At 34.5% G+C, this 16,459-nt stretch overlaps 2 protein-coding genes across 2 annotated transcripts; both read right to left on the bottom strand.

Annotated features, from left to right (window-relative positions):
• Positions 1-494: 494 nt before the first annotated feature.
• LOC110110115 lies at positions 495-11,161 on the bottom strand. The gene is made up of 7 exons (XM_020841435.2): positions 11,001-11,161; positions 10,831-10,862; positions 5,510-5,607; positions 5,329-5,411; positions 2,100-2,177; positions 1,920-2,015; positions 495-1,082 (listed from the first exon to the last, which is right to left on the bottom strand). The coding sequence occupies exons 1-7, from the start codon at positions 11,088-11,090 to the stop codon at positions 798-800; spliced, it is 762 nt and encodes a 253-aa protein (XP_020697094.1). The 5' UTR covers positions 11,091-11,161; the 3' UTR covers positions 495-797.
• Positions 11,162-14,382: 3,221 nt separating this feature from the next.
• On the bottom strand, positions 14,383-16,459 carry LOC110110109 (polygalacturonate 4-alpha-galacturonosyltransferase). The gene is made up of 4 exons (XM_028692268.1): positions 16,176-16,459; positions 15,754-16,111; positions 15,062-15,649; positions 14,383-14,937 (listed from the first exon to the last, which is right to left on the bottom strand). The coding sequence occupies exons 1-4, from the start codon at positions 16,322-16,324 to the stop codon at positions 14,662-14,664; spliced, it is 1,371 nt and encodes a 456-aa protein (XP_028548101.1). The 5' UTR covers positions 16,325-16,459; the 3' UTR covers positions 14,383-14,661.

The raw sequence follows: 16,459 nt of genomic DNA, 5'->3' as shown, positions 1-16,459 counted from the left end.
TGGTAGCTTGAAAACACTCACAAGATATGTTTGTGAGCATACTCATTTGGTAGTTTGAAAACACTCGCTAGATATCTACGTAAACAAGTTCGATGTAATTGTATGTTAGTAGGCTAGATAAGGCTCATTTGTCATGCTAATGAACATCTAGAAGTAAAGCTCGATAAACACTAAACAAATCGAATATGAACCAAACATGAACAGAACACAAGCCAAACATGAACAGAACACAAACCAAATAAGAACATCCATTAAGTTACACGAACCAAGCTTGAACACAAATAAAAATGCTCGAATTGAGCTCAAACCGCTTGAACAAACTAATAATAAACAAAGTAAAACAAGAACAAGCAACTTCTTGGCTCAGCTTGGTTCGTTTGCAGCCCTAATTCAAATTTTATATGGCACTCATCTGATACTTAAAATTTGATCATACATCTTAAGCCAATATTTTTCCACTATTAATTTAAACACAAGCTATTGAAAGATAAAACTAAATTGACAACCCTAATAGTATCATCCACACTAGTTTTGGGTGCAATACTAATCCCGATATAATGTTTAGTTTATGTACAAGTTCAATAGGATCACAGAAAATAGATCTCTCGTTCACAGAAACAACAAATGCTAAAAATATTTCATCCTCAGCCTATAAAGCTGCAACTACTCTAGCTTAAAAAAATTAAATGCATCACCTTCACCGTGTTTTGAGATGATATAATAATGTGAAAAAAATAAAAAAAAAAATAAAACAAAGCATGCTACACAATACCTCTGGTGCCAGGGGAGTGTGGGGTTCATGTCCTTCCTTCCACATCAAAACCAGCTCCAGTCCAACCAGAATCTGAACCTGCTCTGCTCTTTAGAATGATGTTTTTCTTCAGTCTAGCAGGATTCATGGTCGGCTTCTTTTCCCTCACTTGATGTGGCTGGTTATCACCATCTGATGCCAATGCAGTATTATTTTTAGTGCCGGACATAGCCGAACTGTGAGGCACTTGACCAGCTAGTTCTGCAGCCTGCTGTATGGTCTTTTGTGAAACTGTTTCGCTGGTGTGAGACGATTGCACTGACTTGCCATCCTAAAACAGGATAATATAAAGAACTGATGAAATCATTATGTCAATATTGGTGAATCGAAGGATATAAATTTTGATGGTAAATAGGATACATATTCATGTCACTGTGATTACTTCCAGAGTGCCATTTCTTGGAATGTTCTAGATCTGGAAATGCTGAAAGTTGAAGTGCCAACAATCCTCTAACCCTAAATAAATTTAACGTTGGTCTGGAATAAACGGAGCTTGATGAATGCAAACGTGAGATTATTCTTAAAAAATGCATGAATTCACTATATCTCATTTAACCTACAATCCTTAGCAAACAAATGAAACAAAAAAAGCAGCTTTTTACAGGCAGATATAAGTGGATGTTTAGACTGTCAAGTCTGACCATTGTCTAGATGCGTAAGCACAGGAAGAATTCCTTTGCTCGGCAAAATCACTGGCCGAGGGCAAAGAGATGAATTCAGGACAGGAGAAACATGAAAACTCAATTCATTCGCAATGATTTCAGCAGTTATTTGATTTTTTAGAACATCTGTAAGGTCCCTTTTTCTTCAAGTTCAAGGAATAATAAGGGTGAGCAACAGGCTGCATATGGATAATATTCCTAATTACACAGATAATGACGGTTTTAAAAATTTAATTCAAAATAATCCAAGCGACCAAGAGTTCACTAACTGAGAACATGGTGAAATTGTGCATTGGGTACAGTAAACAACAGCATAACTGTAGAGACGAAACTAACAAACAGACAAATCAAGCGGATATAATTGCAACCAGTAATTATTATCATGCAACAAAGAGCAGCTAAAAAAAAAATTTAAGGAAAGCAAAGACATCATTTTTTTAACTTACTGAAACATCACTAGAAACCCTGCTAGGATTAAGAGCTTCTAGTCTCCTTTTCAACTCCTCTAATCGTGAATATTGAGTGTTCGCACTTTCCTGTACCTGACCAAAAGAAAGAAAAGTATGACCAGTTTATTATACAGTATGTAAACTTGATAACGAAAAGATACAGGAGTAAATGCATACCAGTTGATTTAGGTCATCACAAAGTTTCTGTTTGGCTGCTTCTTCATCCTTCACAACCTGAGCTGCTGCTTCCCATGCCTACAAACATTACTAGTTTATAGCACAACCCTAAAAAAGAGCATTTCACAAAATCTGGCACAAAATCAAAGAGGAAAAAGGATAACCAAGCTGAAACATATACAAAATATGCAGCCATAGTTAATCATCGGCCAAAATACTCTCCATTGGATGGCCGCCAAAATATTTTTAATCCAGAAGATAGTACCTCGCTCTTACCCACTTTATAAATGATGAGGGATATATAAAAATCATCATGACCAAAGATAGTTCCAATGAAGCTTCACGCTAGATCCATTCAACTAGGACTTGGATTTAAGGAAAAAAAAAAAAGGATGCATGCATGACTGCTCAAAACCTACTTTTTACCTGAACAAAGAGCATTATGAAACTCTTTAAGTCTTAATCATTCCATTATAAGTAAAATTTGAGATGTAAAAGTGCTTCAAACAGGACTTCTTCCAAAATGACCAAGCCAAGGAATGCTTAGCTGCATGTCAGATTGACGGGATGCAATCTAGACCTAAAACTATTCGCTTTTATATTGCATTCCATCAGTTATCTTCTTCCTTCCATATATTTCTCGTCATTATCATTTCTCATTATACTCAAAACTTGCCAGGAAGGGCCCTTGAATACTCTCTAGAGGCAAGCTATGTGATACTGAAAGGAGGCTTCTACTCCATCGCTATAATAGAATACAGCTTGGTTTGTTGCCTAAAGATTCACAAAGACCTATGGGCTCAACTATTTTAACACCTCTATAGTTCTCAGGCTGAACTTCATGAATATTCTCCTGTGTCAGGATCAATCAAAGATGGTCATTTCCACAAATGGATGTGAGTAAAACCGCATTCTATGGCAAATTAAATGAAGAAATTTATATGAACAACCACTTGGCTATGTTGCCCAAGGGAAGAATCATATTACTCTACTCAAGAAGGCTAACAATGGAACAATCACCCTGCTTTATGAAGTTTTTTGTTAAATTATTGCCAAAGTTGGCCTTCATGGTAGCATTCTCAATCATTCCATCTTTGTCCAGCATACACTTTCAAGTTCCTTCATGTCTTCCATGCTGAAGACCCCTAACTGGAATGATAAAAAATGCATCTTTGAGGTAAAATTCATAAAGCACACACTTTTGAGCTCTAAATTTTTTATGTTGATACCATCTGACTCACTTGAGTGACAAAAAAGACATGTTCAAGTAAAATAATAACCAAAAAAGATGTTTAATAATTAAAGATCTAGAATAACCTAAATGCTTTTTTTTTGCATAAGATTAAAATTGCGTAAACCAAACAAGGGGTCCTACTTTCTCAGATAAAATATGTTGTCGATCTTCTTGAAGAGATTGGCAATCTTGGTTGCAAACTTGCAAATACCCTCACGAATACTCAAGAGTACTTCAGATGGCGAGGAATCATTTGATGTTCCCGCATGATATCACAAATTATTAGGAAATTTGATTTATCTAACCATCGACAAACATGATATTTCTTTGGTTGTCAAAGTAATGAGCCAACACAGGCAAGCTCCAAAACAAAAGCACGAGGAGATCGTTCTGAGAATTCTTAAGTACATCAAAAAAGTGTCCTAGAAAAAGGTTATATATGCTAAACATGAGCATTTAAATGTAGAAGGATTCTCAGATGTTGATTATGTTGGATCATGTCACTTTTAGGTATTATATATATATTTTTTTTTTGGAGGTAACCTTGTTACATGGAAATATAAGAAATAAATTATTGTAAAAAAGTTAATGTTGAGGCTAAATATAAAGATATGACACATTTTGCATGTGAAATGCTAAGAGTAAAAACACACTTAGGTGTCTGATATTTTTATAAAAGCTCTAGGACGTCTTACCTTCTCTCAATTACCTAATAAGCTAGAACAAGCCAACATGATCTCTCATAGTCTCACACACAAGTAAGATGAAAAATAATGCAGATGATCAAAAACACTAAAATAGGATAATCACAACTAAAAGCACCATCCATAGATAATGGCTCATAAATTACTTTTATTCTCAACAGAATATTATACCTCAACTTTGAAGGCCACAGGTGAATGATTTCAGAATTTCACATCCCATAAAAACAATTGTGAGCTCCATAACTTATTTCAGCATAAATAGTGATTCAGGCGTGTAAAAGTATGAACGATTTGAAATCTACTGAAATGATATTAAAGGCTTAGCAATTAAGGCCTTTGAAACCTTTTTCTCCAATAAGACTTATCATTCTTGTATAGAGAGGAATTGGCTCAGTTCGGATCTGGTTTCCCTGAACTATAGAAAGAACTGAATTGAGATGGCTCAAATTCAAATCGTAGAATAAAAATTAAACCCCAATAGAAAAGTCCAACCAATAAATATGGCTCAATTCTGAGTTCATTACTAGGCTCAATCTAAACCAAGTCACTCTTACAATTGAAAGTAATAATATTCGCTAGAGCTAGTTCAAATCAACAAAATGAATTTCAAAAATTGAAAAAAAAAAAATAAAAACTCTTATTGAAATGTCATCAACTAAGAGTCCATTTGGGGCCTGCTAGAGCTTTTTATAAGAGTGGTTGTTAAAAATATTATGGAAAAAGTACTTTTTTAGAAGTGGTTGTGAGTATTATAAATATTTGGTATTTTGAAATTTAAATAACAGCTTTGTTACAACTATCACATTAAGTACCATAAATATTTTCCTTTTTGAAAGTTAGATAGCAACATTCTTACGACTATCAGATTCTAGCATGTCTGATACTCAAAACAGCTTTCTATCACAAAATTTACAGTAAACAATCAGAAAATAGTAGCAAAACAGATGTGTGGAAGCGATCTAAAGCACAAAGCAATGAAAAAGCTATCATAAATAAATCCTAAGTTGTCTATGATGGCTACAACAAAAGCTACGTTAAGAAAAACAAAAATGTTATGAATTAATCACATAATGAAGAATTTTAGCTTTATGAATGTGTATGTGAAATCAGAAATTAGTCAAACCCCAGTGAACTATATAGTTTCCAGACATACACTGCGGACGAAAACAGATAAATAGAAACCATGTGGAAAGAGTAATATTTGCTGAAAGAAAGTATTTCAGTTCCCAGTGCCTAATAGGAAACTTTAAAAGGAACCAAGAAATATCAACCCGGCGAAAAATAATCATACCTTTTTGGCTTGTTCCTCCTTCAACTTGGCAGCACGTAACCTTTCATTTACTAATTCTATTTTCTTTCGCATATGTTCAAGAGCTAATAAAATCAAGAAAGAGCCAATAGATCAAAATCAGAACATTTCTTGCATTTTTGTAAGCAGAAGGAATGCACTTCTAGTATAGAATTGGAACTACCTGCTTTCTTGGGTCCAGCTGTAAGTTTCAACTCCAATGTAAGATTCTCTAGCTCTCTTTCAACATCTCGTATTTTTGAATAATTCTCTTTGATGTATCTATAGTATTTTTTTTTGGGGGTTAGGATGCAAGAGAAAAAGGAGAATGGGAGGGGCTGAGTGGAGCAAAAGAAAAAAGGAAGGAACATAATACTTCAAAACTATGCTTACAATAAGTCATCGAAAGCTATTAAAATTGGTGATTTAATATTTTATTCCCAAGAAAACATATTCAGTTCAATACAATATAACAAAAACTAGGGTATGTTATCCTAGGTTTGTTCAGCTTATCATTCTGCATATGATACATAAAGCTTTCCACTATCCTTTCCAAATGTTCTTGTACTTTTTTTTTTCAAATAGATTATCAGGTAAACACCAAAATTGAAGCAAAATGATTTACATTGCATAAGTGATCGTATCATCATATTAAATACTCATCACAATAATAAATTTAATTAAAATATGAGCATTAACATTTGATTTTATTTTTATGATGAACTAGCCAACACCAGATGCAAAAGTGAGTGTTAAGTTGAGGGGAAGAAATAATAATGATAAGATAGAGCTACGGAAAAACAAGGAAGGAAAGATTGAGAAAATAATTATATTCGATTAACATTAGGAGTAGCATATATTAGGGGGACATTACGAGTAGCGTGTATTAGGGGGACATTATGAGTAGCATGTATTAGGAGAACATTAGGAGCAGTATGTATTGAAGATAAAATAATAAAAAGTAGAATAGATGTTTGAACATATACAATAAAGGGTAGAATATATGCTTATAAGACATGGAATAAAATTAATGCTAATATATATATATATATATACTATCATTTTTGTTATATTGTAACTCCACTTTAAGTACAACCTAAAAATCATAAACGACACATCTATTTAATTCCACTATAAAATCCTACATTAAAAATCACAATTATTTTCGAATATAAGTATCCATTAAGAAAACTTTGATGTATTCAATTGATGATCAAATGAACAAATTTTGAAATAATATATGCCACTATTTTTAATGAAGATAAAGATAATAAATGGTCTTGATATTGCAATTGAAGGTCAAAATATCAAAATCTAAATAAAAGGATAATAAGCATTTTCCTCCTAAGAATAGCTATCAGTAATTTTCAGGAGTAGCTACGGTGAATGTCAGTTGTTAATGCATCATTATTCAAGACAGATGTTATATATGGAGATTGATCACCCTAATAAGCTGCGACATTGAAGAACTGTCTAAACATCGATTGGAAGCAAATTTCCAGAAAAAGTATGCATGCAGTACTGTATTGTTTTGAGCCCATGGTAAGAAAATAGCCATGATCCTTAAAAGAAGCCTCAAAGATGTATAATAAAACCTATGCATCTTCAACTGCATTCAATTGCTATGTGCTACATGCCTAAACAAATTATTCAATGGGCAGATTTTAACCAAAACTGACAATTAAACCAACCCAATTAAGAGCTGACTTGGACCAAGACATCAATTGTCAGGTACAACCAATCTGATTTGGTGTATCAAAACAGGATTAAACTATTTTTGTTATTTGAATCCATGACCACTATGGTAGAATGAAGGAAGCCTGCTTGTTGGATACCATAACTATCCTCTAACAAAATAATATATTTGACATGCATTGAAATATTATATGTGCATTGATAAGTTGTATCACACTTAAATTGATTATTCAATTGATCTTCGTATTCACTAAATAAAAAATATTATTCTTTAAATTTATACCTCATGCCAATACCTGCTGATATTGTTTCACTAGCAAAACTTTGCCAAAATTTATAAGCTTGTCCGGTACTTTTGTTTCAGCAACTTTAACTAAATATCATTGGTTTAGAGTATTCTCATTTATCGATGCATTCTTTCAATTCCGCAAGGCTATTGATGCAGGACTACGTATGCAATGTTTAATTCACTTAGATTTTGCACAACTTATGATCAGAATAATTCTAGAACAAAGCTACTAGCAAATTCAAACAACGAAATAAAGCAATTAGTGGTTATCCGTTTAGGTTTAAAATCACATGATAAGAACTTTAAAGCTTCCAAAATAAATCGAAAAACAACACACTGAGCAGTAGTAGTTTCAAACTAATCCCTAATCTAACAATGAGAATTAGGATGCATCGAGGTGCACTCAAATCTTACGATTACTAAGCTTAAGCAAGAGCAATGCGGAAGAGTCCGTCGTGACTGCAATCAAACCAAGGAGAGTTTAGACTAAAAGGAATAAGATGCAATGGAAAAGAGAAACCTTCGTTAGGGAGAGGTGGAGATCCTCCACTCGATGCCTTCGAAGTGTTCGTCGATAGCTTCCACCAAAGTATCTAGGATCCTCTCCAAGTAGTCTTCGACGGTGTGGTCAATCCGCGGGTTCACGTCGAAGAAAGTAGATTGTAGGATATCGGTGAAACCGTCGTCGTCCCAAGTTATCCCATACTCAGTCTCCGGATCCGCCATTCATGGGTAATGAAGGTGAAATCTCCTTAGCCTTTGATACTCCTTGTAAGCAGTGGCAAAGAGAAAGAAGTTCCTCTTGCAAGTTGATGGAAACAAACTATCAAGGCTCTTGACCAAAATCTGAAATTATTTCCAGATTTTTATCCCAAAATCTGAAGGAAAATTTTAGATTGTTAAAGTAACAAGGGGGAATTAGAGGGAGAAGTCTTAAGGCAATATTCTCCTTGAAGTAATTAAGAGGGAGAGGGAGAGATACGGTTTTGAGAGAGAGGGAGAGGGCCGGCGGTACAAGGGGGAAGGGAGAGGGGATTTATTTCCTAAGTTGATACTTGGGTTTAGGAAATAAATTATCAAATTGATGCTTAGGGAAATTCGGCCAGCAAAGATCAAGGAGACTTGAAATCATTTCATAAAACAAAGTTGGAGGTTTAGGAAAGAATTCCAAATCCAAGCAGGGGGCCCAAAGGGGGGGGGGGGGGGGTCGGCATTAATGAGGGAGGGAGGGATTTGTGGAGAGCAATTAATGATGCTTGATTTGGATTTGAATATTAGGAAAGGGGTTTTAAAATCCTAATTGAATTTTAAATTTAAATAAGTGTTAATTAATTAGGAAACTTTCAAAAAATAGCTTTCATAAATTATGAAAGATTTCGAATTTCAAAATACATGGTTTTGAATTTGAAATCAGCCTAAAATATGTCCACCCAAATTAAGCAAGGAATTTTAGAGGGAGGAAGGAGCAGGAGGGTCGACGGCTAGGTGGATGGGGCCGGCGGCATGGGGTTCGGGTTGGGCTTGGGCCGTGTGGTTGAGGGGGAAATGTGGAGGGAGAATCCAGGTGCTAGGGAATCCGACGGCTAGGTGAGGAGGAAGAGGATATGAGAGAAACAACGGGAAGAGAAGAAAACGATATAAACGAAAGAAACCACGAACCTGACTTATCAAGGTTGGTGGGTGTTGCGCAAATCTCCCTCACTAGGGATCTCTCACCATTAGAAGTTCTCACAATGCTCATGCAAGAGAAAAATTTAAATTAGCAATCATTCATTAATCAATAAGATGAAAGAAAGGGCTATAAATAGCCGGGTACAATGACTCAACGAAATAAAAGACACTTGCCCTTTGGTCTTACATACGACGCTTCCCATTAAAGCGGTACAAACGGAAAACATAAAACACTCAATAAATAAAATGCATGAATAATAAAATAATACAAATGACTCAAAAATACAAAGACTCTATCGTGGCCGTAGATCAGCAGCCACGTCTCTGATAAACCTTCCACGATCTAATGTCCCCATCAGCTATAACCTCTATCAAATGGAAGAATATATTTTTGATCCTCGTGAAAATGACAGTTTGTTCATCTAAAATCATAAAATCCAAATAATGGAGAAGAAATAAAAGGCACTTCCTCATTTATGCCTTTGATGATGTTAAATATGATGAGATGATTCTAAATGCTACTTATTGAGAAAGTATAGGACTTAATCAAAATTTTCGACAATCGAACAAGTATATTTGAAAATCTATTTCCCCATGTCAAATAGATGAACGAGATCATATAGATATACATTATGCAAATCTGAAGTGTGAAAGTCGTTCATTTGTTAAAGATTCAGATTTGAAAAGCTAACAAAATAACTTTTGAAAATGTCCAAGTACACCACAGCTATTATATTTCAACATTCACTGACATGTTAGATAAGATTTTGGCCCTCAACTCATGACTACGTTGTAGATGAGGGCTATTTTTACTTAAATGTATAAGTCAAATTAGTTAACTAATTAAGGGTTAAAGTAGGGAATCACTCCAACACCTTCCATTTTTTTTTATTTTTTTTTTTGTTCATTTAGGATTCCAATAGGTTATGATAATTAATTTTTTTATAACATAGACTAATGATTAAAGATATACCAATACAATTCCATTTTCAAAATATTCTACCATGTCTAATCATAGTGCATTTACTTTTTGGCAGATATTGTACCTTAAAAAGCTTTTCTTATGATGTTTTACAAGAAAAATGCCCCTGATTTCGAATGTACACTTGAATAAATTATTTGAGGTTTGATTCACTTCCAAAAATGGCAAACCAGCTACTTTTTGGTTGTTGTTGGTTGTTGTTGAAGTTCACTATCAACCAAGATATTCAAGTGTATTGAAGTGCATCCCAGACAGAATATAAAAGAATTCCAATAATTCCATAAACAATTAACAGTGAGCAGCGTCTTTGGTTTCTCATTGTTTTGTGCTGATCAAGCTTTTTTCAGGTTAGTGTAACCGAAATGATGGTTGGCAATCGTTATTTGCGTCGGTTTACAACTATAGCAAAAGAAATTGAAAACACATTTGAGTTGATTTCAAAATCTTTGATAAACGACAACATGGTATGAAACTACTGAGAAAAGACAACCCACGCGTTTTTTTAATTTCTTTTTTTTTTTAATCTATGCCTCTGGATCGAAATTATAAAATTAAAAAGAAAATAGAAAAAAGAATGTGATACCAAAGACTAAATTCATGATTTCAGTACCCTGTTGACCAAAAAGTTCTAAGCTCCCATTTTTTGCCCTGATAAGGAAAAATAAAACAGATAGAACAGCAAACTTACGTTTGTCATCCTAATTTCAATTCAACCAATCAATTTCGCACTTTTGAGTTAAGAAAACAAAGCGATCAATGAAGTCGATGTTGGCGCCGATTAAATAAACTTTTTAAACAAGAAGTCAAAATAAAGAAACCAGATCTCGAAAAAGGGCGGGAGGGAAGAGAATAGGCACATCTAGCATACCTCTTCAACTGTAGCTGCTCCTCCTCGATTACCTAGCAGATTAAAAACCGGTAAGCCAAAGCAGAGTTATATGGCGGGAGAAAATGTGCGTGTGTGGGAGAGCGAGCAAGAGCGAGAGCGATAGAGAGAGAGAGAGAGAGAGAGAGAGAGAGAGAGAGAGAGAGAGAGACCTTCTCAGTGTAAGCAATAATAGCGGACTCCCTGGCAATGCCGTCGGGTCCGATCTCTGCGATGAGAGAAGGCCGGGAATTGGAAGCCATCGCAATAGAGCGGACAGCGGAGAGGCGAGCCGAGGTCTCCACTTCTCCAATTTAAGGGAGGGATTTCCATAAATCAGATCGAACTGTTAGGCATCTATATATCTAAGATATAAATTTTTATATTTATTTATATAATATTTGTTAGGCATCTATATATCTAACATATAAATTTTTATATTTATTTATTTTTTTTTATTTAACATTATATGCCCATAAAGATTTGAAAGTATAAAAAATCAATATTATTATATTCAAAAGACATTCAAGAAAATGATCAGCCTCACTTATTCTTAGCACCTTCCTTTTTAGCAATCCTCATTCACTAGTGATAGTTCTAGAATAAAGTTTCAATATAATATTTATGTCGTCTGGTTATCAAGTAATTGTTATTGAAGGTTCGTGATGTTATATGTTTACAACGTAACATTAAGTCCACGAGAGTATTAAATATAAGTTTTACCAGCTTTGAAAATTTTTCAAAACTTATTTTGACATTCATCAATATATGTTCGACACATGATTGAACATTCTTCAAAGTTTATTTAAATATGTTTGTATTACGGAATATGAATCTTATCATAGCCAAAAAAAGCTTCGAACCTTTTTAAAGATTATTCGATCATGCTCCGAAAAAAAATGATTAATGTTGAAATAATGGCCAAACAACTTCAGGCAAGTTTGATCAACTTTCGATTAATATTCATTGAAACTTCGAGCAAAGTTTCAAGATCATTTCTTTACACTGCACTTTTTTAGGATTGATTCATAGAGTTTTCATACTTATGCATGCAAAGATATGCTTGAGTTATATATTGAGTTGGGGTGTTATGGAAAATTTATTAGGCAATTTAACCCATTTGAGGTATTTTGGTAAATTTTGTTAACATGCTCAAGATAATGACCACCATTGACGTACCACCATTGTCCTATCATCAGCGTTAGATTGTCATCGATTGACCACCATTATCAAGTTGCCATAGTTCGACCATTGTCATTAGAGCATCATTGTGTAAACATTATCATTAGACCACCACCGTTGGATAACCATCTTCAAACCACCTCCGCCTGATCACCACAATGGGACCACCACCGTCCAACTACATTCAAAGGATCAATGTCGTATAACCATCAACATTGTTCACCCACCTCTGTCAAACCATTGTCGTCTACCCACTATCATTGTTCACCTACCACCTTTTGATTATTGCCATCCGAGCACTACTGTTGAACCTTTGTCATCTAACCACCAATGTCAAACCATCATTGCTTGAAAACCATCACCCGACTATGACTCTTTGATCTCCTTTGCCTAACTTCTATCTTCCCTCCTCCCATCGTCTAACTTCAATCTCCCAGCCTCCATCTCCTGAATATAGTAACTTAAGCATCATCGCTCAATTACAATCTCCTAACTGCCATCGCCAAACTACTATCTATTGACCACTGTCATCTTACTACAATCTCTTGACCACCATCATCCAATTACAGTCTCACCATTACTCGACTATGATCAGATCTCCCAACCATAGTGTCATGACCGATTCTACAATAATTAGACTTCTTATGATGAACTGATTTGGAGATGGTAAGATGACATGTTTACTTAGCATGGATTGAATATCTCTAAATTAGTAGAGCTATTTTTATGTCTAATTTAGTTGTGAAAGTATTCATGATTTTAACTTGGGAAAATTTTTGGATAAGTTGTAAGTGGCTCTTTGGTGGCGCTGTAGTGTTATCTTGTTGGCGTTGTAGTGTTATCCTTTTTATTTATGGCAATGCAGCACTATCATGTGACATTGCCATGCTCATAGCTCTGTTTCAGAAATTGATTAGTAGAAAGCTTTTCTTGGGGGAGTTATGGCGTTCATTTCTCTATTTGCAACACTGGTTCCTTAAGGGCGTTGTGGTGCTAGAGTATTGGAGCCAAGGAAAATATTTTTTTTATAAATATCTAAATAACTATTTATATGTCATTTTAATCTCATTTTCAATGGTGAGAGAGTAGCTAGAGAGAAGAAGGGAGAGGGAAGAGAGATTCTAGAGAGAGAAACAATGTTACATGGGAAGGTAAATTACTTTAGTATATAGGGTCCTATTGGGTACAACAGTTGATTGTGTTAGATTTCTTCTAAGACAAAGTTTGTCATTTCGTGGACATAACGAGACATCTAATTTAGATAATAAAGACAATTATTTAAAGTTATTTTATTTTATTGCTGATCACCATGAAGAAATCAAGAACGTTACTTTTAAAAATGATAATGCGAAATTAAAGTTAATTTTACCAAAAGTTCAGAAACAACTTTGTTATGCAGTGGCTGCTGAAACATTAGTTCCTATCATGAATAATATTAACAACTCTTACTTTGACATTCTTGTAGATAAGAGTCATGATATGTCAACAAAGAAGCAGTTGACAGTTGTTGTGAGATATATGGATAAGAAGGGAAAAGTTGTTGAAAGATTTATTAGTATCAAATATACTTCTTCAACTAATATAGTTACACTTAAAGCAACAGTTGAAGCTATACTTGTCAAGCATTCATTGAACATACATAGGATACGCAATCGAGATTATGATAGGGCATCCAATATGCAAGGAGAATTTAATGATTTAAAGGCACTTATTCTTAATGATAATCCTCAAACATATTATGTTCATTGTTTCGCTCATCAACTTCAGTTATGCTTGATAGCTGTAACGAAGAATCATTGACAAATGAAGCATAAACAAGTTCACTTCTAGCATTAGCCCTCTCTACATGTGAGAAAGTGTGTTGCTGCATGGTTGTAAGTTCATGAATTATTAGTACGTAAAGCTATGAAAGAATCTAATTTCAGTTTATCCTTTACTCCATCACATCATGTTCTTTTCACATGTTCAACACTTTAACAGTTTTTCTCTTAAGAATACTCCCTAATTTATGTTTGATATTGTTTTATATAGCGGAGGGGATGGACATGCCGAGCCTTTCTCCTGCTCTATATGTGTTTGGTCACAGTTTTTCTCTTAAGAAGATTTGGATATAATATCAAAATAACGGTCATATTGGCTATTTTAAATTTTGACAAAGAATGAGATATCAAAATGTTATAAATTAGTTATTGGAATTTTTTGAAATAATTGTAATATAAAATTTTCATGAAACAATTTTTTCTCTAAATTATTCTAATGAAAAATACATTATTATATCTAAATCATTTCATTTCATTCAAAATATTACTAAATACTAGCAGACAATCATCTTCAAGCCAAAAAAATAAGGGGAAAAAAAAAAAACTCTATCCATGACAATGCCAAGCTGAAGATCCCAACTATGCATTACTTTTATAAACAAGCTACAAGGAATAAAATAACAATCTGGTAACTGTTAAATTGTTATATCTACAACTATCAGGCACCAGTAAATTGTTCAACAAAGGAAATCATGTGCCCTATTAGGATGAATAAATTTACAAAGATGTAATGTACATCATCAAAATTAGAACTGGACAGAGTAAGGAAAGGCCTCAATAGGATCAAAAACTCCTTCTTATGCAATTTAATCATGCCTTTGTTGAGCTCTAGTTATCTTCTCAATTTGCAGTTTTTAATGTAAGGATGATCATAGTTGATATATGTGGTCCAGTAAGGCCTGTACTTTGTCATTGCCAGCTCCAACCAAGGTTTCATGTTACCATTGTAATGTATAACAGCAGCATTTTCTATCTTCGAGCGATCGATGCTCGGATTATAGCCCAAACCAAGAACATGCCATGACTTGTTCAGTGGGTGCGTTAAATTATAGAATGTCAGTAAACCAGGTGGCAGAGTTCCAAGTTTCCAAAGGGCTCTGTCTTTATTCTGTTAGAAAATGAAAATGAGTTGATAACACATAACAACCAACATAACCTATCTGATTATATGAAATACTAAAATAAGAAAACATAAAAGAAAATGAAATAAAACAAGATTTTAATAGCCTTACCAATGTTTGCCATTTATGATAGATGCCTGTTATGTTTTTCTTCTTCCATTCAACTAAATCAAACATATTCATACCATAGGCCCAGCCACATGCATTTGGATCGAAATTCATGGCAATGTGAGGATTTGAGAAATTGAGATACTTGTCAAATCTGTGAAAGCTCTCACCACAGGTCTCAACAGCACCATTTACATTGCCCTTAAGATCTATTAACCATAAAGGTGTTAAATCCTTCTGAACAACAATATCATCATCTAGGAACAAGATTTTGTTCAGCTTAGGATAAACTTGTGGTAGATAAAACCTCAAGTGATTAAGCATTGAAAGGTATTTTGGATTTCGGTATTTCAAATTGTCAGGACCAGATGAAAGGGTTGTGGGATGAGCAGCCATGAAGTAGTATTCTTTCATGGGTACAGATTCAAGCTGACGAAGGACTGGGCAATATGAAGAATTCAACCACTTGAAATCATCAACGTTCTCCACATGGATGGTTGCATCTCCTGGTGGATTCAACAGAAACCACATGTTCATGGCTCCGAAGTTTAGTTTATCAGTAACTAGATGAAAGACATGTTTCGCTGGCTCCTGAAATTTATCAAAACATTACTAGCAACTTCTTCAAGATTATATCCTAAATTGCAGGCAGTATATGCTATAAGCCAAGAAAACAAAAATGTAAGATCAATTACCTTAGCATTCATTATGGTTGAGTTCACTACAACTGAGGCAGCCAATACATTGTCAGAGAAGAGTGCATAATGGTAGAGATTTGGGTTCTCCAAATTTTCACTTTTAGGAAATTTTCTTTGCTCTGGAGGGAGAAGGTAATAGTCTATGCTCAGACGCATTGATAAACAATGAATGGCATTTGGAATTGTTTTTGCAGCCAATTGACTAAGGAATGTACTTTGCTTCTTCAAGCCTCTAACCCGCTCATCCGCAGATTGAAGCATCCCTCTTAGATTCCGAATAAATATCTTGCAATCATAAAGCTGACCTTTTGCTTTTAACAAGACTTGATTCATTGCTCTGATTGTCTCCGGTGCACTGAAAACATAATTTTGTATTATAATAACTACACATCACATTAGTTAAATAGAAAGGAGGAAACCTTTGTGGGAGATCGGCATCAGCATTAGCCTTTCCTAGGACGCGCTGACTTTCCTTGAGACGATTCAATAACTCTTCATAAATACCAATCTTACTCTTTGACTTAGCAAGGGCCATATAAACCTTTGACATAGTCATTTGATCTCGCATGAACTTTACTTTCGCATCAGCATGTTCATTATCATATTCTCGCCTCCATAGATTATATTTACCAAGTACTGCAGAGTCCACAGCTATTGAGTGCTCGATGGCAGCATTTTCGAGTTGAACAAATACTTCATCATC

This window comes from Dendrobium catenatum, unplaced genomic scaffold (genome assembly GCF_001605985.2).
Source record: "Dendrobium catenatum unplaced genomic scaffold, ASM160598v2 original_scaffold_155404, whole genome shotgun sequence".
Lineage (NCBI taxonomy): Eukaryota > Viridiplantae > Streptophyta > Magnoliopsida > Asparagales > Orchidaceae > Dendrobium > Dendrobium catenatum.
The sequence above is the reverse complement of the archived record's forward strand: the minus strand, read 5'-3'. Positions and strand labels throughout refer to the sequence as shown.

Excerpts from the sequence above, each read along its gene's own strand:
- LOC110110115 (XM_020841435.2), bottom strand. The coding sequence starts at position 11,090 with ATGGCTTCCAATTCCCGGCCTTCTCTCATCGCAGAGATCGGACCCGAC. Across the intron at positions 2,178-5,328 it reads AGGAGGAACAAGCCAAAAAG|GCATGGGAAGCAGCAGCTCA; the intron begins GTATGATTATTT and ends TAATGTTTGTAG. Across the intron at positions 2,016-2,099 it reads GTGATGACCTAAATCAACTG|GTACAGGAAAGTGCGAACAC; the intron begins GTATGCATTTAC and ends TCTTTTGGTCAG.
- LOC110110109 (XM_028692268.1), bottom strand. The coding sequence starts at position 16,324 with ATGCGAGATCAAATGACTATGTCAAAGGTTTATATGGCCCTTGCTAAG. Across the intron at positions 16,112-16,175 it reads GATGCCGATCTCCCACAAAG|TGCACCGGAGACAATCAGAG; the intron begins GTTTCCTCCTTT and ends TTATGTTTTCAG. Across the intron at positions 14,938-15,061 it reads ATCATAAATGGCAAACATTG|AATAAAGACAGAGCCCTTTG; the intron begins GTAAGGCTATTA and ends ATTTTCTAACAG.